General features: G+C 44.7%; 1 protein-coding gene across 2 annotated transcripts in view; it reads left to right on the plus strand.

Moving 5' to 3' along the window:
• The window catches only part of ror1 (receptor tyrosine kinase-like orphan receptor 1), a 358993-nt gene extending 333926 nt beyond the window's left edge, over positions 1-25067 (plus strand). The window contains exons 6-9 of one of the 2 annotated variants that reach the window (XM_085982693.1): positions 511-828; positions 1941-2186; positions 4079-4281; positions 21742-25067. In XM_085982693.1, coding sequence (XP_085838819.1) covers positions 511-828; positions 1941-2186; positions 4079-4281; positions 21742-23169 — 2195 coding nt within the window. In that variant the 3' untranslated portion in view covers positions 23170-25067. The remainder of the gene's footprint in view (positions 1-510; positions 829-1940; positions 2187-4078; positions 4282-21741) is intronic. The other variant, XM_085982694.1, reaches the window with a different exon arrangement.
• Positions 25068-25828: the final 761 nt, after the last annotated feature.

Genomic DNA, 25828 nt, shown 5'->3' on the forward strand with positions numbered 1-25828 from the left:
CTCGATATTGAGTCCGGAAGGCTGCAGAGTGCCTAATCGGAAGATGAGGTGCTGTTCCTCGAGTTTACGTTGAGCTTCCGTGGAACAATACAAGAGGCCAAGGACGGTGAGGTCCGAGTGGGAATGGAGCGGTGAATTAAAATTAAAATAACTCAGCACTGACTTGGAATTAAACCTCAGACCTTCGGGGCTTAGTTCCACACTCAGCAGTGTATTTACCCAATGAGTTATCAGGGGATCGTTGGAACATTTAAAGGAGAGAGTTATTTACATTGAAACTAGCTGTCCTAGAATCATTTTCTTGGAATAGCAGAGCCTCTTGCAAGTTCCTTGAAGAAATATGTGTTGATGCAATTAGTAAAGAATCTTTGTCATTCTGATTTTTCCATAAACTTGAATTGAGCTCTGAGTCAGGCTGTTTTATTTAATATAATTACTGTTACTGATTTGGAAAATTGGAACAATTTAAAGCACTAAGCAAGCTAATAATCTTGCTCGTTTACCCTGTAGCTGCTTTTACAATGATTGGAACCTCAAATCACCTAACAGACCGTTGTTCCCAGTTCGCCATCCCCTCGCTGTGCCACTTTGCTTTCCCTTACTGCGACAATACCTTGTCGACACCCAAACCTCGTGACCTTTGCAGAGATGAGTGCGAGATCCTGGAAAATGACCTTTGCAAGACCGAATATATTTTCGCCAGATCAAATCCTTTGATCCTAATGAGATTGAAGCTGCCAAACTGTGAAGATCTCCCCATGCCAGACAGTCCAGAGGCAGCAAACTGCATGCGCATCGGAATTCCTATGGCAGAACCTATCAATAAGAGTAAGTAAAGATGCGAACCTTGACTGAAAGAGAATATTGGTCAGTTCTACAGTATTGAGAAGTTTCTGTGGAATTCTTTTTTACATTTCTTCCCATCCAATTTTCTCCCTTTACCCCCTCCTTTTCCGAAGGCAGTATCTGGTGCAGGGGCTAATCCACAAGTGTTGGTAATTACCTCATTCAAGAGATCAGTGTTATAGCAAAAGAACTATTCCACCATAGGGGTTGCAACAGCTGCGCCTGACCCTGTTCGATGTATGGACATCAGACATACTACCAACAGTGGCATTGCAATCAGGAGTAGGAATCCTAATTGATTTCTTTCCCCTCATCGCTAACCCAGAGGTGCTGAGGCCAATAATAATGTCCCTACCACTGCCCAAGCTGAGGTCAGTTAACTGAACAGAGATAGTCCTGACGTGTATAGCTCAGTAGAACACGTAAAATGTAATCAGGCTCAGCTTTCATGGTCAAATAGCCTGCCAACTAGGATTAAACCTGAAGTAAAAATATGGAGCTGCATTCAAACAAGGAAAGAAGAAAACTGGAAAAAATTGGGAAAGACATTGTTGCATTATTTTGAAGTTACTCTCTGCTAATATAAACATGGATATTGAGAGGTTTGGGAATACTTACATGCACAATTTTTTCTTTCTTGCCAGTTTTCTCCCCTCCTCTCCTGAACACATTGACTCCTTGCTGGGATATTGTTTCACAGGCAGCGATTGGCCATTCTTCGCGTGTGGCAATGAGCGTCAGCAAACTGTGTGACCACAAGGGGCATCACAGCAGAACCTGATCCTTTCTTCACCCGATGTCCACATACATACCTTTCCAGCAAGGACTGCTGTATCGACATCGAGAGCATGAACCCCAGCTGATTTGCCCTTCCCAAACCCAGGGCTGCCATGGCCATTTTAATGCTTCACTGGCAGCTCCAGCTGAGCTCAGCTTGCTTGGCACAAATTTAGGGACCGAATCTGAGATTTTCCCAGTCTATGGCTTAGGTACTTGCTGGCTAAATTAATTGAGCCGTCGAGAAAACTCCTCGTGATTTTTTAAATCTCTTTGCTGAGTGGTATTCCTATACTGTGTGTTTTTTCCCCCCACAGATCACAAATGTTTTAATATTAGCGGTATTGATTATCGTGGCACCGTGAGTGTAACCAAATCAGGGCGACAGTGTCAGCCATGGAACTCCCAGTATCCACACAGTCATTCTTACACTGCGGTTAAATATCCCGAACTCAATGGTGGCCACTCGTATTGCCGGAATCCAGGGAACCACAAGGATGCTCCGTGGTGCTTTACTCTGGATGAATCAGTCAAGTTGGAGTTGTGTGAAATTCCACTGTGTGGTAAGGACCATCAATTGAAATTTCTGAAGGGGAACTGGATATGGTGCGGTGAGTTAGTACACTGTACTTTTATCCTTTTTTTCAAATGAGGGCCAGGATCCGTAGTTCAGGACAGTAACAAGGTTACAAAGAGCAGAAGATGGGCTAAATCAACAAAGTAGTGGTTAGGAGATGCTAAGTTTGACTTTCAAAACCTGGACATTATAAAAGAAGGAAAGGCCGAGGAAGGATAGGTGTTCCACAGCCTTGAGGGCTCTGAGAAAGCACAAGTCAAAGTGTGGGGTGGTGCAGGGAATATGCAAGGAGCAGCGACAGTCTGCAGGATAGTATCTTTGAGGCTCATGAGGAATAATAGAGGAAAGTTCGGGGAAGCAGTGACCGTAGAAGTATTGATAAAATAGAGACAGACAAGAAAGATTTGACAAAGAGAGAGGTGGAGGTGTGAGAAGGATCGCCTGTTAAGCTTTTTCTGAAAGTGAACCTTTAAAGTTAAGGGTATCACTGGATAGAAACATAGAAACAGAAGATGGGAGCAGGAGTAGGCCATTCGGCCCCTCGAGCCTGCTCCGCCATTCAATGCGATCATGGCTGATCATCCAAATTCAGTACCTGGTCCCTGCTTTCTCCCCATACCCCTTGATCCCTTTAGCCTTAAGAAATATATCCAACTCCTTCTTGAATATATTTAATGAATTGGCCTCTACTGCCTTCTGTGGTAGAGAATTCCACAGGTTCACCACTGTCTGGGTGAAGAAATTCCTCCTCATTTCTGTCCTAAATGGCTTACCCCTTATCTTTAGACTGTGACCCCTGGTTCTGGACTCCCTGACCATCGGGAACATCCTTCCTGCATCTAGTCTGTCCAGTCCTGTCGGAATTTTATAAGTTTCAAGAGGATGAGCAGCAATATCCATAATCTTACTGCCACTGAATTCAGGTCACTGTTGATGCCAATAGTTATTTCACTGTGTAAAGAGATAACAATTTTATAGCTAAAATATGTTGTATTTTCTTATTGAGATGCATTGTACTTTAAGACTGAGTACATTGAACTTTATTATTGAGGTGTGTGATGTTTTTATACAGTGGGTATTGTATTTTGTTACATTGGTGTACGGTACTTCTATTACTGAAATTCACCATAGTTTTATTACTAAGAAGCATTATACTTTATTCCTGCAGTTCCTGTATGTTTTATTACTTGTGTTGTGCTTTATTCCTGAAGTACTGAAGAGTGCTGTGCTGTGTTTTATTACTGAAGTACTGAGCAGTGTTGTATTTTTTTGCTGAAGTACTTTAGGAATGTTGTGTTTTACTAGAAGTATGATGGAGTGTTGTGTTTTATTACTGATGTTGGTTGTGCTTTGTTACTGATGTGTCAGCCTTGGCTCAGTGGTAGCACTCTCACCTCAGAGTCAGAAGGTTGGGGTTTCAAGCCACAATCCAGAGACTGAGCACATAAACTAGACTGACCTCAGTACTGTACTGAAGGAGTGCTGGACTGTTGGAGGTGCTGTCTTTTGGATGAGACAAACTGCGACCCTGGCTGTCCTTACAGGTGGGCATAAAAGATCCCATGGCACTATTTGAAGAAGAGCTGGGAAGTTCTCCTGGTGTCCTTGCCAACATTTACCCCCCTCAACCAACATCACCAAAACAGGTTATCTGGCAATTTATCTGATTGCTGTTTGTGGGACCTTACAGTGCAGAAATTGCCTGCCACATCTCCCTGAATTACAACAGTAATTACACTTCAAAAGTACTCCTTTGGGATTTCCAGATGTCATGAAAAGTGCTACATAAATGAAAGTTCTTCCTTTTTTCTTACTGCGGAGTGCAGTGTTGTGTCTTATTAGTAAGGCACTAAGCTATGTCTTTTCTTTGCAAACCAGACTCCAAAGAAAACAACAAGATGGAGATTCTTTACATCCTGGTCCCGAGTGTGGCAATTCCCCTGGCAATTGCTCTTTTGTTCTTCTTTATCTGTATTTGTCGTAATAATCAAAAGTCATCAACACCCGTTATCCAACGACAGCCGAAACCTGTGCGAGGGCAAAATGTCGAAATGTCCATGCTGAATGCATACAAACCGAAGGTAAGAAATTATTTTTTTGTGCTAAGTGTGTTATTTTTCTCTTCCATCCTGTTTTTGCAAAAGGCATTTCTTTACATCCACGTTATAAGTTCCCTCCATTATTTTAAAAACTTGGATTGAGTCCGCCCTTCAGTCGCTTTTCCACATGTATAGAAAGCAAAAACTTTGGCCGGGAAATTCCTCAGAACTCTTCCTGTTCTGCCGGCAATGCGATGGAAACCCCGTTTATGCACGTAAAGGGGGTTTCTGTTGCACTTCAGGCAAAGCAACCCCCCAGTGGATCAGGAGCAGCTCCGAGGAATTTTGCGGCCATAGAGGAGCTTTATCATTGTAATCATCATCTATAACTACGTCTGACATGCATTTCCCTTCCATGTTGGTAAAAGCTTTTGCACTCATATAGAATGCACACATGGATTTTGGGCCCATCTTCCTCTGTAAAGTGCTGTGTGTTTGCTGCAAAAAAAAGTTACAAGATTATTATGTGACCACTAGAGGGCAATATCTGCACTGATATATTGAAAGTTTTGATCTATGTGGACCCAGCATTTTCTTCAGTTGATCATTTGCGATATTTAATCAACATTTGATCATTTTCTATTACCTTCCTTGCCCTAGGTGGTTTAAGTGATGGTTTGTTGCTTTTTAAACGAGTGCTACTAATATCTTGACAGAAGTATGTCTCGTAATTCTCCAAGGAGCATTGATAAAACTGACAATAGTGCCCCCTGTGGGAGAATGTCAGACAATGAGTATCATGAAATCTACCACATATGCGGATAAAATATGTGGGATGTACATTAGTTAGAATAAGTGATGTCAGACTCCAACTACGGCTGGGAAAGTGCCAAGGCAATGTAGGCCCCTTTCCTCACTCAGCCAACCTCACTGGTTAAAGGTATAACGACTGTAGGGGTTGTACAATGTTCTCTTCTTCTTCTTAGGCAGTCCCTTGGAACTGAGGAAGACTTGCTTCCACATTAAAAATGAGTTCTCAGGTGACTGAGTCCAGTGCGGGACCTACAGTCTCTGTCACAGGTGGGGCAGACAGTGGTTGAAGGGGCGGGTGGGTGGGGTGCTTGGGTTGACGTGCGCTCCTTCCACTGTTTGCGCTTGGCTTCCACTTGCTCCCAGCGAAGAGACTCGAGGTGTTCGGCGCCTTTCCAGATGCTTCTCCTCTACTTTGTGCGGTCTTGGGCCAAGGATTCCCAGGTGTCAGTGGAGATGTTGCACTTTTTCAAGGAGGCTTTGAGAGTGTCCTTGAAGCGTTTCCTCTGCTCACCTGGGGCTCTCTTGCCATGTCGGAGCTCCAAGTAGAGTGCTTGTTTTGGGAGTTTCGTATCGGGCATGCGGACGATGTGGCCCGTCCATCAGAGCTGATCAACATTATACTAGTATGGCGGTTGGGGGGGGGTGGTGGCGGGGATAATGCATTCCTTGCATAGCGCAGAATAATGCATGGGCGGCTTATTTAAATATTTCAGTGGTGCTCCCAGTGCACAGTTCATGACATACTGGGAGCACCAAATGGGTTGGGGACTGGAATGTTGGGCACCAGCAACAGGTAAAGGGTTGCTGTTTGCCCAGAAACTGCCAGTACTGATTTTTCTTCAAATTGTGGTGGGAACTAAGGTGCTCTTGCAGGTATTTGTCCATTAAAGCCCCCCAAAAAAGCGGCAAAAAAAGAAAATTTGATCCTACAACAAGGAGAGAGGGCTGCTGGGTCAAAATTTGAAAATGTCTTGTGGGCTTTACCAAAGCATCTGTTGGGAATGGCTGCTGTGTCTGGAGCACTGCATGGATGCTTCATTCACATTATGAGAAGGCCCCCCCTAATTTGCTTCATGTTTGTGACCTTTTAATAAGCCTCGTGCACAGTTTGTGTCCGTCGCTGGTTGGTCACATTTTGGGGTGTTAAGCATGTCAGGGACGTGGTATGTTGCAGATCTCTGTGCCCAGTATTACAGGGTGCCTGTCACCAAATTATTGACCTTATACTGTGTCAGATGACGTGCATCACCATATAAACCAACATAAAACAATGGGAAAAGAATGAAAAAGCTAACCCTGGGGTTTATCGGTTAATTAATAGATTATCCACCATATTACTCAGAATTTTAAATATTTGTAAGATGTAAGATTTGCAATAACTGAATCAATATCAGCTTCCTCTGTTTAACTGAACACTTATAATTGTGATGGAATGGATAGGCTCGATTTGTGAAATTGTTATCTTGATTACTGATGCGCTATCAATTACTCATAAAAGACTGAGAGTTAGAAGAGTAACTAAAGGCTTTTATTAACAACAGAATGGAGGTCTGCCTCGAGTGGTCGACCGGTCCAGGATACAAGGGCTGGGGAGCAGTCACCTTTATACTAGGACCTGTGGGAGGAGTCAGCCGAGGCATGTCCAGGCATGTACACAGTGGAATACAAACAGGACAAACAGGAATACAAACAGTGGTTTACCACATTCACCCCTTGTTTAAAATTGAGTCCGGCGGGGTGAAGTGTATTAAAAGTTAGTGTATTGGAGTCTCTCCGGAGGTCTTGTCTGCCGCTGTGATCGGCGTGGCGACGGCAGGGGTAGTGAAGCTTCCGGCGTCGAGTCCAGCGTAGGCTGTGGCACAGGCGTGTCGTCCTCGTAGATGTCGAGCGGGTCGCGGGGCCCAGGCCTGCCGTCTGCTGGGGCTGGATATCGGATCGTGGGGAGGGGTGGTAGTGGGTAGTGGGTTACTGTGGTCCCCGAGGGTGCAAGGTCTCTTATGGAGACTGTGTCCTCCCGCCCGTCCGGGTATGCGATGTAAGCATACTGGGGGTTGGCGTGGAGGAGGTCGACCCTCTCGACCAGGGGGTCCGTTTTATGGGTCCTCACGTGTCTTCTCAGTAGGACCGGCCCTGGGGACGTCAGCCATGGCGGTAGCGACGTCCCTGATGTGGACTTCCTTGGGAAGACAAACATTTTCTCATGAGGGGTGGCGTTAGTGGCAGTGCAGAGCAGTGACCGAATAGAGTGGAGCGCATCGGGGAGCACATCCTGCCAACGGGAGGTTGGAAGGCCCCTAGACTTTAAGGCTAGCAGGACGGCCTTCCAAACTGTCGCATTTTCTCTTTCCACCTGTCCGTTCCCCCGGGGGTTGTAACTGGTGGTCCTGCTTGTGGCAATACCCCTAGTTAGCAGGTACTGACGGAGTTCGTCGCTCATAAACGATGAGCCCCGGTCGCTATGGATATAGCTGGGGAAGCCGAACAGGGTGAAGAGGTTGTTCAGACATTTAATGACCGTGGCACTGGTCATGTCCGGGCAGGGGAAGGCGAACGGGAAACGGGAGTACTCATCAATAATATTGAGGAAGTACACATTGCGGTCGGAGGAGGGGAGAGGCCCTTTAAAATCAACGCTCAGGCGCTCGAAGGGGCGAGTGGCTTTTATCAGGTGGGCCCTGTCTGGTCTATAAAAGTGTGGTTTGCACTCAGCGCAGACTTGGCAGTTCCTGGTCATAGTCCTGACCTCCTCAATAGAGTAAGGCAGGTTGCGGGCCTTGATGAGGTGGAAGAACCTGGTGACCCCCGGGTGGCAGAGGTCATTGTGGAGGACCCGTAGTCTATCGATCTGCGCGCTGGCGCAGCTGCCACGCGATAGCGCATCCGGGGGTTCATTTAGCTTCCCGGGCCGGTACAAGATCTCGTAGTTGTAGGTGGAAAGTTCGATTCTCCACCTCAAGATCTTGTCATTTTTGATTTTGCCCCTCTGCTTGTTGTTAAACATAAAAGCAACTGAACGCTGGTCAGTGAGCAGGGTAAATCGTTTTCCGGCCAGGTAGTGCCTCCAATGACGCACAGCCTCCACAATCGCCTGGGCCTCCTTCTCAACAGCGGAGTGTCTGGTCTCCGGGCCTTGGAGGGTTCGTGAAAAGAAGGCCACGGGTCTCCCCGCCTGATTGAGGGTAGCGGCCAGGGCAAAGTCGGACGCGTCGCTTTCCACCTGGAAGGGGATGGATTCGTCCACTGCGTGCATGGTGGCTTTGGCAATGTCCTCCTTGATACGGTGGAAGGCTAAGCGGGCCTCTGCCGTCAAGGGAAAAGAGGTGGACTTGATCAGCGGACGGGCCTTGTCCGCATAGTAGGGGACCCACTGGGCGTAATAGGAGAAAAACCCTAGGCACCTCTTCAGGGCCTTGAGGCAGTGGAAGTTCCATAAGGGGACGCATCCGGTCGGGGTCGGGGCCGATGACTCCGTGTTCCACAACACAGCCAAGGATGGCGAGGCGGTTTGTGCGGAATATGCACTTCTCCTTGTTATATGTCAGGTTTAGGAGTTGGGCGGTGCGGAGGAATTTTTCGAGGTTTGCGTCATGGTCCTGCAAGTCACGGCCGCAGATGGTCACATTGTCCAGATATGGGAAAGTGGCCTGCAACGCATTTTGATCTACCATCCGGTCCATCTCCCTTTGGAAGATGGAGACCCCGTTGGTGACGCCAAAGGGAACCCTAAGGAAGTGATAGAGGCGGCCGTTTGCCTCAAAGGCAGTGTACTGGCGGTCCTCAGGGCGGATGGGGAGCTGGTGGTACGCTGATTTCAGGTCAATGGTCGAGAAGACGCGGTACTGCGCGATCTGGTTGACCATATCAGCTATACGGGTGAGTGGGTAGGCGTCCAGCAGGGTGTAGCGATTTATTGTCTGGCTGTAGTCGATGACCAGGCGCTGCTTCTCGCTGGTCTTAACGACCACAACCTGGGCTCGCCAGGGGCTGGTGCTGCCCTCAATAATCCCTTCTTTCAGGAGCCGCTCCACTTCGGTTTTAATGAAAACCCTGTCCCCGGCACTGTATCGCCTGCTCTTTGTGGCGATGGGCTTACAGTCGGGGGTGAGGTTAGCAAACAGTGGTGGGGGGGTGACTCTGAGTGTGGAGAGGTTGCACCTGGTGCGCGGCGGGCAATTTGGAAGCTGCTGGCTGCGGACTGTGAGTGGGGGTAGGGGTCCACCGTACGCCATCGTAACACTTTTAAGGTGGCACTGAAAATCTAACCCCAGCAGGACGGCAGCGCAGAGGTCAGGCAGGACCAGAAGTTTAAAATGATCGTACACGGTCCCGTCTACTACGAGTGTCACCACGCAGTAGCCGCCGATGTCCGCCGACTGGGACTCGGAGGCCATAGAAATCCGCTGTTGCGCAGGCAGGACTGGGAGAGAGCAACGCCGCACCGTGTCGGGGTGGATGAAGCTCTCCGTGCTCCCAGAGTCAAAAAGGCAGATTGTATCGTGACCATTTACCTTAATGTCCATTGTGGAACTGGCCAGTTGGTGCGGTCTCGCTTGGTCCAGTGTAACGGATGCCAGCGTAGGGGTCGGTGTGTCGCTGCGGGTATCAGATGAGGCGGTGTCGGGGGCCTGCTGCGTCCCGGCTGTCGTCCAAGATGGCGGCGTCCATGATCCCCATGTGGCTGGAGGCGTCCAAAATGGCTGCTGTACCGGTGATTCGCACACGGCCGGGGAGGTCCAAAATGGCGGCCCGCATGGCCCACACGCGGCGCTGCTGGGGTTCGGGGTGGCTTTGGCCCTGCAGACGCTAGCGTAGTGTCCCTTCTTCCCGCAGCCCGAGCAGATCGCGTTTTTCGCCGGGCAGCGCGCTCTGGGGTGTTTTGCCTGGCCACAGAAGTAGCATTTCTGGCCTTGGGGCACTGCTGTCTGGCCTTGGGACACTGCTGCGGTAGTTGGGCCGTTGTTGGGGTGTGGCTGGGGTGGCACGGCGCTATGAGGCGGTCCTACCGTGTCCCAGGCTGTCATTCCCCGCGGCGTCCACGGTGCAGAGGAGTAGGCATCCATGCCCTGGTAGGCTGCATCCAACGATAGTGCGAGTTCAGAGGCCTTGTTGAGGTCGAGGTTGCTCTGCTCCAACAGTCGCTGTCGTGTGTAATTGGATCTGTGGCCCGCTACAAAAGCGTCCCGGATAAGTTCCTCTGTGTACACGGCGGCCTTTACATCCTTACAACCACAGGCCCGGCCAAGCACAGACAGTGCCTGAAGGTATTCCACGGTCGATTCCCCAGGTTGTTGTTTACGACTCCCCAGGAGGTGCCTGGCGTACACTTCGTTCACTGGGCGCGTGTACTGGTCCTTGAGGAGCTTGATAGCATCCGCGTACGAGGTCGCGTCTTGGATGACCGAGTACACTCGGTGGTTCACTTTGGAGGTCAGGACATCCAGTTTGTCCTCGTCCGATTTGATTGCTTTGGAGGCGGTCAGGAATTTTTCGAAACACTTAAGCCAGTGAGTAAACTTGGTGGATGAGTCCGCCTCCCGATGATCTAAGTCCAGGCATGCTGGTGTGAGGATCTTCTCCATTATAAAAATGTTGTTAATAAAATTGATGCGCTATCAATTACTCATAAAAGACTGAGAGTTAGAAGAGTAACTAAAGGCTTTTATTAACAACAGAATGGAGGTCTGCCTCGAGTGGTCGACCGGTCCAGGATACAAGGGCTGGGGAGCAGTCACCTTTATACTAGGACCTGTGGGAGGAGTCAGCCGAGGCATGTCCAGGCATGTACACAGTGGAATACAAACAGGACAAACAGGAATACAAACAGTGGTTTACCACAATTACTTTGAAAAGAACCCTCTTCAGGGCAGTGCACTGGCACTACTCTGCAGCAGCCGGGAGAAATTGGAGAGTTTTATGTTTTTTTTTCCACTTTCTTCCCTCTTTTCCTGAAATCACCGATTCTTGTTGGAATACAGTTTCACAAGTGTTGCCAGCATTCCAGTGCCTCACCCAAGTGAGCATTCTTCATGTCTGAGCGTAGACCGCCAGTGATGGTGAGCGGTTTGATTGAGGGGACCATCACAGCTGAGCTCAAAGCTGTTCTCTCCTAACGTCCACACTGGCACCCCATCTATCACCTTAAACATTCACTCCCTCCACCACCGGCGTACCGTGGCTGCAGTGTGTACCATCTACAAGATGCACTGCAGCAACTCGCCAAGGCTTCTTCGGCAGCACCTCCCAAACCCGTGACCTCTTCCACCTAGAAGGACAAGGGCAGCAGGCACATGGGAACACCACCACCTCCAAGTTCCCCTCCAAGTCACACGCCATCCTGACTTAGAAGTATATCGCCGATCCTTCTGTGTCGCCGGGTCAAAATCCTGGAACTCCCTACCTAATAGCACTGTGGGAATAACTTCACCACACGGACTGCAGCGGTTCAAGAAGGCAGCTCATCACCACCTTCTCAAGGGCAATTAGGGATGGGCAATAAATGCTGGCCTTGCCAGCGACGCCCACATCCCATAAAAATGAATTAAAAAAACTTCATATTTGTCTTATACAGCAGTTCTTTGATGTAGATGATCGGTTCTTATCTGAGCAGCCAGCCGTGTGCTGCTCTGCCTCCGATTGCTGACCCGCACGGGAAGGAGCTGCGTGTTCTAATGAACAGCTACCGTCACTGCGCTGCCTGTTATCCGCGGCCTCCTCCGCCCGCCCTACATTGCTCAATCGGAGCCGGAGCCAAGACTCTTTCGCGTCTACCGCTCGTGCGTGCGCTGGTACAAAATTCTAGGACTTGGCTCACCCGCGAGCCGCTTCTGGGGAACTGTCGGCATGCGCTTTACTTGACATCTAACTTGCACTATACTTGACCAGGGAATGCTTGATGCTGACACTGGGTGCCAGAAATGGGAAAGAGTCCCATTTCCCAGCAACTGTCATCCCTCACCTTGATGAGCCCAAAATTAAAAATGAAATCCGGTTCTCAGATAGCCACAAAGTGCCTGTAACACAATAGTCAGTGCATTGTCTGCATAAATTGGCATCTTAAAACTTCCTGGAAGAGATATACTAAGTTCAAAAACAAACCACAACAGACTTTGTCTGATGTAATTCATCTGCAAAAAAAAATTCTTCTAAATATCACTGGCAGTGTATCACAGAGTATTATTAAGAGTTCAGACAATAGTGCAATTAGCTTGAAATGCAAACAAGATGGGGAAAGTATGCATTCCCAGGTATGGGGGGGAGCTGCTCTCCCTGTGTGGGCTTGGGTTATATGCCCAGTTCTGTCTTGCTTGAGATGAAAATCAGTCTTGCTGTGTGGTCACTCGCTCACATGCAAGCAGTTGAGTGTCAGATTAATATTGCTGTGGCATTTTCCCAAAGAAAAATAGTCAGCAAGCAATCTGAAAGAAGTTTCTATAAGATGGATCTGATCCTAATGGTTAAGTATTATGTTTCAACAATATAACATGGTCTTAAGTGAGTCTCTGTGTGTTGAAATTTTGGATCAACACTTGTAGTATTATGGCTGCAACATAAATCAATTAATCTCTGCCAATATAAATTAACCTGACATCTTTTACTTTTACATTTTTCTGAATGTCATTGCTGAAGTGAAATGGAGTCATCCAATAATGATACTCTATGTTGTGCAGCCTTACAGGACAGAGCAGAAGCCATTTTAGATATTGTTAGGGATGAGATTCGATCTTTTATTCAATATTATTTTCTCCTCACTTTGCTTGGATCTTGCGTGCTATGTACCATCTTGTAACTGATAGAGGTGAGGGTGAGTGATGGTGATTCCTCTCCCCCCTCTCCCCCCCCCCCCCAGAAAATTACCCTCCTTTACAATTTTCTGATAAACGCTCAGTACAGTTGCTATTAGGAACTTGTAGGGGATTGTTGCTGCAAATCCATATCAGACAACTCCATGACGCAGCTCTAAAGATGTGACAGAGAACACTGCCCTTTTTTTGGGCCAAATTAGGTAGATTTGTTCCTCCAGTTTTCTTCTCCTGAGGCGCTGACTCTTGCTGAGGTATGGTTGCATTACACCCGTCCCTAGTACCTCATAGAATCACAGAATGTTACAGCACAGAAACAGAGCATTTGGCTCTTCAAAATTGTATAATGTTTATCTTCGTGGGCCACCTAGTTTGATCCCACTCTCCTGCACATCCTCTATACTTTTTAGTGTAGCTGACCCAAGTGAGTTGAAACAATGAGTGGAGACATGCTATTCCACCATAAGGAGCATCACAGCCAAGCCCGATCATCAAAGCCTGATATCCAGTCCAATAATTGTAATATCAATGTCAACAAAGCACAATACAAATGTTCCACCTATATCCCTGCAATTCCCCCTTTCATGTAACCCAATAAACATAAAAAGTGCTAAGTTCCACCCCGACTGGGAGCGAGTATTCCCCAGTACACCTTCCTTAAGTTTCCTGGCCCAGAAGGAACTTGGGAGCTGAACGAAGACGAGAAAAAGTTTCCTCTTTCTTTCCCCCTGCTCCCAGTGGAGAGTCACCACATCTTGACCCTGTGCTCCAAGGGTATTGCATGATTTTAATTAAAGAGCAAACATCAAAAACTTAGTAACTTGACATCCCTTTTTCTTTTTATCTGGCTTTCTGTTGATTTATCGTGAGAATTTTTTTCAAACAAGGAGTTATGTAGACATCATTCTGGGATTTGGCTTGGAGGTGCACCTGACGCTGACTGGGAGTGAGTTGTATTAACAAGATGCCGTCATTAATACCAGGATGCTTCAGCATCTTCAATCTTTTCTTTTCTCTTCAATCTTTTTTACTCCCAGACCACCTTTCCTTCGCTTGGAAATTTGCTTGTGCTTAACCCATCTCTTCCCTTTAACCAATTTTCCTATTGTTGTTTTAAAATACTTCCTAATGTTATCAGAGCTGCTGTTAACTTTCCATGCAATGCATCATTTGAGAGTTCTGACCTAATGACCATCACCTATATGGGTTTTGGCACGGCCGTTCCATTGATGATCTTGCAGTCTACATTATGCGCCTATAGAGCTCTGCTCTTGTATACTTTGGTGAATTATTCTTCATTTTCTCAGAAATTCCCAAAGCCTATATAATTCTAAAACAGTTACCATCATATGACCTCACACCAAAACTTTGTTCTATCTAGTGCCTATCTAGTTTTGCCTCAGATCAGTCTATATGTGCTGTTGGTGGCTCACCCTCTGACTTTTATTTTCATTAACTCAGGGTTTCCTCAGTGCTGTCCTCTTTCCCATTACTCATTCTTCATACTGCCATCACTCCCTATTTAACCTTATCCAGTTTTTTTTATAATTCCATTATACATCAGTTTGTTTTTAGATCACATGGCCTCGGTGCTCTAAACCTCTAGACATCTCACAGCATAATGTCTGTGTCACTACATCCTGATCTCCTCCGTGCCCTGAAGTGGGACAATGAAAGTCTTGTTTCTTTCAGTTGTTCAAAAAGAGTCTTTCTGTGTTTCTCGCTAGTCTAACCAGCAGCTGTCACCTCTTACCTTTGGTGGATTCACACACTTCATCTATCAACATTATTGGATTCCCTTGCTCTGACTTCAAATAGACTTCCCATCTCTTCCATTGCTAAAGCTGCCTCCAAGAAGCGTCATTTCATCTTTCATTCCAGACACTTTTTGCCTCAACACCTCTTAACACTTTGTAAAGTTCAGGCCTGTCCCAAGACTTGAATACTGCTGCCATATCTGAGGCTGTTTTAGCACCTGTCTCACACATGTGGACAAGATTTAACAAAAAGCTTGTCGTCTGATAGACAATACCTCTCTCACCCAAAGCCTCCAATCTCTCTCTGTTGCAAACTTGACTTTATCTTTTATTTATACAATTATAGTCAATGCTGCTCTGAACTTTATTGTCTTGTTTCTCCAAATCTGTAATGTACATTCCTTTCCTCTTCCCTGCACATCCTCACTCTGTTGAAATCAAGGATTTAAACTAGTTTGTCAGGGGGCTGGGAACCTAAGTGTGGGCCGAAAATGGAGAGAAACAAAGCTGGAAGTGCAAGTTAGAAAAGTAGTCAGCAAAACTAGTAGGGAGCAGAAACAAAGGCCAACAGTAAAGAGGGTCAAAGTGCAGAAAAATATTAAACAGGCAAAGTTGAAGGCACTTTATCTAAATGCACGTGGCATTCGCAACAAAGTGGATGAATTAATGGCACAAATAGAAGTAGATGGGTGTGATGTAATTGCCATTACAAAGACATGGTTGCAGGGTAACCAAAGCTGGGAACTGAATGTTCCAGGGTACTCAACATTTAGGAAGGACAGACAAAAAGGAAAAGGAGGTGGCGTAGCGCTGTTAATAAGGGATGAGATCGGTACAGTAGAGATAAAAGATCTTGGCTCGGCAGATCGGGATGTAGAACTGGAATCAGTTTGGGTGGAGCTAAGAAACAGCAAAGGGTGGAAAACATTGGTGGGAGTTGTGTATAGGCCACCAAACAGTAGTGGTAATGTAGGGCACAGTATCAATCAAGAGATTAGAAGTGCATGTAACAAGGGCAATACGGTAATCATGGGGGACTTCAATCTACATATTGACTGGGCAAATCAAATTACCACTAATGGTGTGGAGGACGAATTCTTGGAATGCATGCGAGATGGTTTCCTGGATCAGTATGTGGAGGAACCAACCAGGGAACAGGCTATTCTGGATCTGATACTGTGTAATGAGAAAGGGCTAATCAATAATCTTGTGGTAAAGGGGCCTTCAGGGACAAGTGACCATAATATGTAGATTCTGTGATCTCTGTGATCTGTGAATATGATTGAATTTTACATTAAGTTTGAGAGTGATGTAGTCCAATCTGAAACTAAGGTCTTCAATCTAAACAGAGGAAACTACAAGGGTATGAGGGACAAGTTGGCCATGGTAGATTGGAAGACTACACTAAATGGTATGAAGGTGGACATACAATGGCTAACATGCAAGGAAATAATGCATAATTTGCAACAAACATATATTCCTCTAGGGCATAAAAACCCAAAAGGAAAAGTGATCCAACCATGGCTAACAAAAGAAATTAAAGCTAGTATTAAGTCAAAGGAGGAAGCTATTAAAGTTGCCAGAAAAAGCAGTCAGCCTAAGGATTGGGATCTTTTTAGAAATCAGCAAAGGGGGACCAAGAAATTGACAAAGAAAGGGAAAATGGAATATGAGCACAAACTAGCGCAAAATATAAAAACGGATTGTAAAAGCGTCAATAGGTATGTGAAAAGGAAAAGACTGGCGAAGGTAAATGTAGGTCCTTTACAGTCAAAAATGGGAGAATTTATAATGGGGAATGAGGAAATGGCAGAGAAATTAAATATGTACTTTGTTTCTGTCTTCACGGAGGAAGACACAAAAAACCTCCCAGAAATACGAGAAAACCAAGGGTGTGGCGAGAATGAGGAACTTAAAGAAATTATTATTAGTAAAAAAACAGTACTAGCAAAATTAATGGGACTAAAAGTCGATAAATCCCAAGGACCGAATGACCTACATCTTAGAGTTTTGAAAGAGGTGGCCATTGGGATAGTGGACGCATTGGTTGTCATCTTCCAAAATTCTATAGATTCTGGAACAGTTCCTGCAGATTGGAGGATAGCAAATGTAACTCCGCTATTTAAGAAAGGAGGGAGAGAGAAAACGGGGAACTACAGACCTGTTAGCCTCACATCAGTAGTTGGGAAAATGCTGGAATCTATTATAAAGGATGCAATAACTGGGCACTTAGAAACTAATAGTAAGATTGGGCAGAGTCAACATGGATTTATGAAAGGGAAATCCTGTTTAACAAACAGGATGTAACTAGTGGAGTAGACAAAGGGGAACCGGTAGATGTGGTGTACTGTATTTGGATTTTCAGAAGGCCTTCAATAAGGCCCCACAGAATAGGTTGGTGAACAAGGTTAGGGCACATGGAATTAGGGGTACCATACTAGCATGGATTGAGAATTGATTAACAGACAGAAAACAAAGAGTAGGGATAAACGTTTCTTTTTCAGGATAGCAGGCTGTGACTAGTGGGGTACCGCAAGGATCGGTGCTTGGGCCCCAGCTATTCACAATCTATATCAATGATTTGGATGAGGGGACTAAATGTAACATTTCCAAATTTGCTGATGATACAAAGCTAGGTGGCAGTGTCAGTTGTGAAGAGGATGTGAAGAGGCTTCAAGGGGATCTCGACAGGCTCAGTGAGTGGGCGAGAACATGGCAGATGGAATATAATGTGGATAAATGTGAAGTTATCCACTTTGGTAGAAAAAACAGAAAGGCAGAGTATTTCCTAAATGGTGAAAGATTAGGGAATGCAGATGCTCAAAGGGACCTGGGTGTCCTTGTACATGAGTCACTGAAAGTGAATGTGCAGGTGCAGCAAGCCATTAGGAAGGCAAATGGTATGCTGGCCTTCATTACAAGAGGATTTGAGTACAGGAGTAAAGAAGTCTTACTCCAATTATATAGGGTCTTGGTGAGACCACACCTGGAGTACTGTGTACAATTTTGGTCTCCTTACCTAAGGAAGGATATGCTTGCCATAGAGGGAGTGCAACGAAGGTTCACGAGATTGATTCCTGGGATGGCAGGACTGTCGTATGAGAAGAAATTGAGTAAACTGGGCCCGTATTCTCTTGAATTCAGAAGAATGAGAGGGGATCTCATTGAAGCATACAAAATTATTACAGGGCTTGATAGGATGGATGCTGGGAGAATGTTTCCCTTGGCTGGGGAGTCTACAACCAGGGGCCACAGCCTCAAGATAAAGGGTAGGCCATTCAGGACTGAGATGAGAAGAAATTTCTTCACAGAAGGTGGAGAATCTTTGGAATTCTCTACCCCAGAGGGCTGTGGAGGCTCAGTCATTGGGTATATTCAAAACAGAAGTCGATAGATTTCTGACTAGTAAGCGCATCAAGGGATATGGAGATAGGGCCGGTGAATGGTGTTGAGGCAGAAGATTGGCCATGATCTCATTGAATGGCTGAAAGGCCTACTCCTGCTCCTATTTCTTATGTTATGTTCTTATGTTAAGACTTACTCTTTCCAGAATCTTAAAACTATTCAATCCTCCCCATCTCCAACAATCTTCAGGCTATTGAAACCCAGGCTTGACATCACCTAATTCTGATTGACCTTGTTTTCTTCTGTATTATTTTCAACCTTGATGGGGTTCTGTATTACAAACTTTGACCTTGCATCTCAGTTTCTCAATTTAAAAAAATAAATAAAATGTGCTGATTTTAGGCAGGGTCTAGGCAACTTTTACTCCAGGGCCACTGAGACCAGTTGGAGTGCTTCCAACTGTAATCAGCTAACTTAGTACAGATTGGAACTGAGCTTGAGGCCTTCCTGATCTATGTGGCTAAATTTTACTCCAAATGGCCTACTCCTGTTCCTATTTCTTATGTACTCTGTGGACCTCTCTTATCACTGGAGCGATCAGGGATCTGGATGACCTCTTCCTTAGGCCTCCCTGCACCGTGTAGCTGAGAGCACAGCTGAGTGACCTACTCAGACACCCTCCTGACTTCTTTGAAAGAGACTACAAGGAGTCAGCAAGATTGCCCGGGTGGGAGCTGACTCCCTCCCTCCTTTTGATCTTACTTCTTTTCCTGTGAGTGGTGCTTGGGGGAGGAAATGTGGAAAGCGCTTTACTGAAGTTATTTGCATCTCCTTGCAGCAATGTGTCTTTGAGATTGGGAAATTAGAGATGCTGAGGTTGTCGGATGCAAACCCACATCTTACCACTGTGGCACGAGAGCCAGGTCCCTGCCCATTAATGGTTTACATATTGGAACAGTGGCATCTAAAGATTGACTTGGCAGGAATCCAACATTAACTTGTTCAGGCCAGGTGGATTGGGGGGTTAGTGGGAAACCCCCATGGACAGCAGAGCGTGATGCTTGGTCATTTTAACTCCTGGGCTCCATTTGCTTTTCTCTGGACTGTCTCTCGCATGAAGTCAACAGAAATGATGTAACAGATGGTGGGCGGGACGGTCCGTGGCAAGGTGAGTGAGGGAGAGGGATCCTAGCTGATCGTGGCCGGAGACGAGAGAAGGGAGGAAGGAAAGCTCGGGGGAGAGGAGGCCAAGGTTTCCTTGAACCTTAAGAAAAGATAATGTATTCAGAAATTAGATACATCTGGTACAAGTATTATTGGTCTTGCTTATAAACCCATGGACTTTGCCTGTCAAGTTTTTTGTTTTACGTTCTCCATTATATGAGATTGTCACTGTAACACCCTCCTCCATAACTGTCAAGTAGCTCTACTCCCAAAGTCTGCGGAAATGAGATTGATCTATAATTTTATTTGGCAACTTTTGTTCCACTCTTCTCCTGAAGGCCCTGATTCATGCTGGGATATGGTTCCATAGGCACCAGCAGCTATCTAGTACCTGATCCAAATGGCTGTTCTTCATGTTAACAGTCTGGACAGAAAGTGTTGATGGTCTATTTGACTGCAAGGACACATCACCGCTAAGCCTGACCCTCTCCTTGCCCGGTGTCCAGATAGCATACTTTCCAGTAGTAATAACTGAATAACGAACAGTAATCTTGGCTGATTTTTGTTTTCGCTCTTGTCTCTTGCCCAGGAGCACAGAGGGTAATTGTAGCAGCCCCACAGCTGCTGCAGCTGAAATCAGCTAACTCAGCAAACACTGTGAATGAAGTCTAAGGTTCTTCCTGGTCTGTAGGTCTCGGCTTTATGCCACTTCGTGCACTTACCTACAGAACTCAGGATTAGCTGTATAACGTTTTATTTTGTGTACAGAGGGTAAGAGAGGAGAAAAGTTTTTTATTAAAGTTATGTATGGAAAGTTTTCATTTCAATATTTCAAAAGGAGAATTTAGGAAGGTCCAGGGAACAAAAAACAGAAAGGAATATGGTCTCTTTAATTGTTTCTTTTTTGAAACATGGTAAATGAAACCCAGACTTGCCTGGTACTTAACATAAGTGGTTTTTTAAGAAAGCGGGAAAGAAAATGTGGAAATTTGGCCTGTCTGGAGTCAGTTGTTTTTCTTCCACTGGGTTCAGTTTATCTTGGCTGGGAACCGAGCGTGTATCTTACATTTGCTGTACAGTTTGATTGGCTGGGTACAAGACCAGTCTGTCAAACAAAAACAAGCAGATTTACAGCCTCCTGTCGTGTTGTAAGCTTTCTTGGATCTCCAAAGTTATGACTCCTCTTTTCTCTTTTGATAGTCATCCAGTATTGGTGTGAAGAGACAAAAATAAAATCCACCAGGAGTCATGCAGAGGTCAATTTTCTTTTATTACTGGGTATATAATATAGTGTATGTCAGCTTAAAACAACCTTGCCCTTGAGGATTTGCTCTTAATACAGACCATCTGTGCACTTATAATGAAACTTTATTTCCTGCCATCGCTATGCAATGCATGGGTTCGTTTTTCAAATCTGTTGCAGCTTTGGAAGGATTTTAATGGTGTTTATTAAGTGGTAGAGCCTGCAGTGTATTCTAAAACAAGACCCTGAGTTATGAGGTGCTGCAAGAAGCACAGAATGTGTTTTTCATTTTTTTTTTTAAATCCTCTATTACAAGTTATTTTTATGCAGGCTATTTTGGAAAAACCTGCACAAAGTCACAATAGAGATTAACGCCTGTGCTTGCTTTTCTCTTTTTCCTGATGGCACGGCATTCCTGAGTAAAGTGTCAGCTTCAAAAGGGTAAAATTTCCGACTGCGCACTCCCGGCACAGTGTCTCAACCTGTAGATCAGGAAATGGTGCAGGCGTAATTTAAACAAATGAAAAATTGTTAGCTGTTTGCATCGTTTTCCCGAAATGCACTTCTGACAGCCCATGCAATCAGAAAATGTAATTTCCAATGTTTTCAATATAAATCAGAATCTTTGCTTTAACTAAACATTGTAATTCTTTTAGCTGAGGTGTCAAGGTTGGAATGTGGGTGTGTTTTTAAAGAAAAAATACTTTCCAGCTGTTCTCGAATCAGGTTTAAAGTTTAACATGGTCATTGCGGCCTCCTCTGTTGGCTCAGTGATAAACACATTACCTGGTGTTAAACTGCGTCATACAGACCAGCAAGGTCCTGGGTGATCCTTGGTCTGTGCTGAGCCAGCTGATCCTTATTTGGGGTGGCTGCAATATTCTTAGTGCTTCTGATCCAGGGAAAGGAAAAATGAACCAAGTTTTCCCACTCTTGGTCGCTATTTAATGACCCTGCCTGCAAGTGAGACAGTGGATATCAGCTGAGGACAGGGTTAGGCTCTGCTGTGATTCAATATCCTGCTGACACAAACTGTTTGGATTTACAGGTGGAAAATAGCCACTTGGGTAAGATATGATAGGGCACCGGTGCAGCCGTACTCCAATAAGAATGGAAAAGGAAGGGAGAAAATTAGGGTAGGGTGGGGAGATATCCGTTGCGGACTTTCATATTATAATTTAAGGTGAAATTTCTCATATCATGCATCTGTATGCATACTTTGAAACAAAGAGCTCATTAAATAATTTAACACAATACCGGAAATAAAATGATTAAACCCATAATTATATTACATCAATTAAATGATTCATATATTTTGATTTGAATTTTATTTTACTTTCTTAACCTCATAACTTAAAAGTTTTGTTTTTCATTCATCTAGCAGAGTAAAGCTAAGGAGCTGCCTCTTTCTGCTGTACGTTTTATGGAAGAATTAGGAGAATGTGCCTTTGGAAAAATCTACAAAGGTCATCTTTACCTACCAGGGATGGATCATGCCCAACTTGTTGCTATAAAGACCCTGAAGGACTTCAGTAACCCCCAGCTTTGGGCCGAGTTCCAGCAGGAGGCATCTTTGATGTCAGAGCTGCATCATCCCAATGTTGTCTGCCTACTTGGGGTGGTGACACAGGAGCAACCAGTGTGCATGCTCTTTGAGTACATGAACCATGGTGACCTGCATGAATTCCTTATCATGAGATCGCCCCATTCCGATGTTGGATGCAGCAGCGATGAAGATGGAACTGTCAAATCCAGTTTGGACCACGCAGATTTTTTGCACATCTCCATACAGATAGCAGCGGGAATGGAATACCTATCCAGCCATTTTTTTGTTCACAAGGACCTTGCGGCACGTAACATCATTATTGGTGAGCAACTCAGAGTGAAGATATCTGACCTTGGCCTTTCAAGAGAGATATATGCAGCTGATTATTACAGAGTGCAAAATAAGTCCCTCCTCCCGATTCGCTGGATGCCTCCTGAAGCTATACTGTTTGGGAAGTTTTCCAGTGACTCAGACATTTGGTCTTTTGGTGTGGTTTTATGGGAGATTTTTAGTTTTGGACTGCAACCATATTATGGATTTTCTAATCAAGAGGTAATAGAAATGATACGGAAGAGGCAGTTACTCCCATGCCCAGAAGATTGTCCCCCTAGAATGTATGATTTAATGACAGAAACCTGGCATGAGATTCCAGCCAGAAGACCACGATTTAAGGATATTCATGCCAGGCTGAGGTCCTGGGAAGGGTTATCAAGCCATACCAGTTCTACAACACCATCTGGAGGGAATGCCACAACCCAGACAACATCTCTCAGTGCAAGCCCAGTTAGTAATCTCAGTAACCCAAGGTATCCTATACACATATATCAAGCACAGGGCCTACCCCAGACCCAGATTGGTGGCCTAATTGGTCCACCACTAGCCCAGCATCAGAGATTTATTCAAGTTAACAGTTACCCTGTACCTACAGGGTATGCTGCCTACCCAGCTGCACATTATCAACAAGGGCCACCGAGAATGATTCCACATGGTCCACCGCCGAAGAGCCGATCGCCTAGCAGCGGGAGTGGATCAACAAGCACAGGTCATGTGACGAGCTTGCCTTCCTCGGGATCAAATCATGATGCAAACACTCCATTGCTATCTCATCATCTATCCATGTCGAGCCATCCTAGCGGAACTAGCGTGCCAATCTTTGCACATATATCCCATAAAACAATGCAAATGGACCCAATACAGACAACACTAATGGGGGACAGTGATGGCCAATTGGCAAATGAATCTGTTATTAGAGCAGAATTGTAATATATATATATATACTTAGAACTTGTTTCAACAGTTTTTATAATTGTGTATAATCTGATTTTAGAAAGAAAATAGGAAATGAAAAGATTTATATACACAACAACACAACACATAAGTGAAGCTTTGATGTAGTTTGTCAGCCACCTACCATCCTTGTCCTGACCAAACTGTGATAGGTGCTTTTCTGCACTATTACAGCAAGTACTTTTTCCCCCCCTATTTTCTCCCCTCTTGTCCTAAAGGTGCTGATTTTTGCTGAGTTGTGTGTCACAGACACCAGCAGCCTTCCAGTACCTCTTCCAAGTGGCCATTCATCATGGGTAAGCCTGCACTCTGTGTCAACAGGCTATTTGACTGTAGAGGACATCATAGCTGTGCTCTATGCAGTCCTCATGTGATGTCCACACACACACTTGCTTTTCAACAGGGATCACTGAATAGTGGTCAGCAGCAAGAACCTTGATTCATATTTGTTCCCCCATTCTCTAGCCTAGAGTGCTGAGACCAGTTGTAGTATCCTGGCTGCTGACCTGGATGAGATCATCATGTGCAGCACAGAATAGGGAAGGAGCCTAGGAGCTTCAGGTCTGTAAATCTCAGTACCACATTGGGCAGTGCCTTTACCCATTAGACCATTGGGAGAGCTGTACCAAATATTTTTTTAATTAATAAGCTTTTTCAGATATTTGTTGTTCCATAAAGAATCAACTCGTCTCAAGGGCAATTAGCGATGGGCAATAAACACTGGCCTTGCCAGCAACGCCCACATCCCATGAATGAATTTTAAAAAACACCTAACTATAAAAGTGTTTAACATATGTGGTATGGTGGGGGAAAAAAACTACATAACCAGCAACAAATGTGATATTTTATAGAAAAGCCTAGATTTCTAGCAAAGTACAAAAAACAAATAGAATTCTGCAGACTTTCTTTGAAGTCAACATTTTTGAAAATATCTCCTTCTGTAAGCAGATATCTGAAATGTGCAGTTCTTTAAGCTTTTGCCTACCAAGGCTGGATTGGACTTTTATGGAATTCACAGGATATGGGGAAAAAGCTAATGACGACACGGTAAAAGACTACAACTGTAACATATATCTGGTTCAAGACACATTTTAAATTAGAATTTTAAATTTATATAAATAGTAAGTTTAAATTTCACTTATATTTGTTGCTATGCAACTATTTAATATAAATTGGTCCAAAATGCAAGCTTTGAGATGACAATCAACTTTTCTTATTGGGGAGATTTTTTTTGTGTTGGGCAGTTCGGTTTGGTGAATGAACTGAGGGAGGTGGGGCATAGTAAGGACCACCCTTTTATACATTATTCAATTTGATGCTGAAGGGAGAGTATGCTAGGGAATATTGCAGCTTGTCATAAAACAAGTTGAGGGCAATTTGTCCTTAATCTCATGTATCTAGACATCTGACTATTAAGATGATCTAGATGAGCCTCGACTTTCTTAATCCATTACGAAGAACTGGACACATTTTTCTTTGCTTGAGCAAGTGAGCTGCCATGTCGCGCAGTCACTGAGGATGTATAAATTTTTTTTTAATGGAAACATAACTAGACTAGCAGTTCCAACTCGCAGTATGTTCAGGATTCGTTTTGTCCTTCTGGCAGACGTTTTCATTTTCAAAACCACTTCCTACAAATAATTTGTGATGAGGTGTGCTTTATTTTTGTTTTATTTTTGAATATCTGTTGTATGTATATTTTATTAGGACATAGCCTTGTTGATATGTTTGTAACCAGAAGGCAAGCATCAATGGAATGGCTAGTACTCAATGTGGGTTATATTGTAACAGGATTTATTTCTCCACAAATGTTTTTGCACAAATGTTTTTAAATTGTTTTGTATGAAGAACTTCAAATACATCCCTGCATTTCATCGTTGGTGTATTTTACTGCTACATTAACATTAGTGACATGATGGATTTACATAATTAGTAGCATTCTTTCTCATTGTAACTCATGGCCTGATCACTTAAAATGGGGACTTCCTTGAAGGTTGAGGGAAAAAATGAACCATCTTGTGTGCTGCTGAATCATACATACCAGGAAAGCCACAGGTTCAATACCTAATCTGTAGAGAGATTAGAAAAAATGTCTTCACATACAAGGTGGTTCGAATGTAGAATTCTAGTAACACAAATCTTGCTGAGGCAGAGTCCATTAATTCCTTAAAAAGGAAATTAGATAACTACACGCAAAAGAGGAGTATTAAAGGGTATGGGGAGTGAACAGGAGAGTAAGATTGGGCCAAGTGGCTCATGTGGAGAAAAACACTGGCATAGATGAGCCAAAAGCCCTGTTTCTGTGTTATAACATTTTATGATTCTGGGAGTTGGTTTGCCACAATTGTCCTTCGGGTTCTTGGGCTTGGAGAAAAGTTAGCTGTTAACTCCTGTTCACAACCTAACGTTCAAAAAAGTCCGTGTTTGTTAGAATTTTAGCTGTGTTAGCCCTGTTGTCATATAGCTTGCTGATACTTAGGGCTGGATTTTGATTCTGGAGGCGTGTAGGACGTGGGACTACAACTTTCGGGGTTGTAGTCCCGCTTCCATCGAGTTGTGGCCAACCCATGCGATTTTCACTTGATTGACCTTGTTGAGCCCGCCCAGTGGGCTCAGCAGGCCAATTAAGGGCTAC

This window comes from Somniosus microcephalus, chromosome 3 (assembly GCF_052327205.1).
Source record: "Somniosus microcephalus isolate GS21.2 chromosome 3, FLI_Smic_1.0, whole genome shotgun sequence".
NCBI classification, from domain to species: domain Eukaryota; kingdom Metazoa; phylum Chordata; class Chondrichthyes; order Squaliformes; family Somniosidae; genus Somniosus; species Somniosus microcephalus.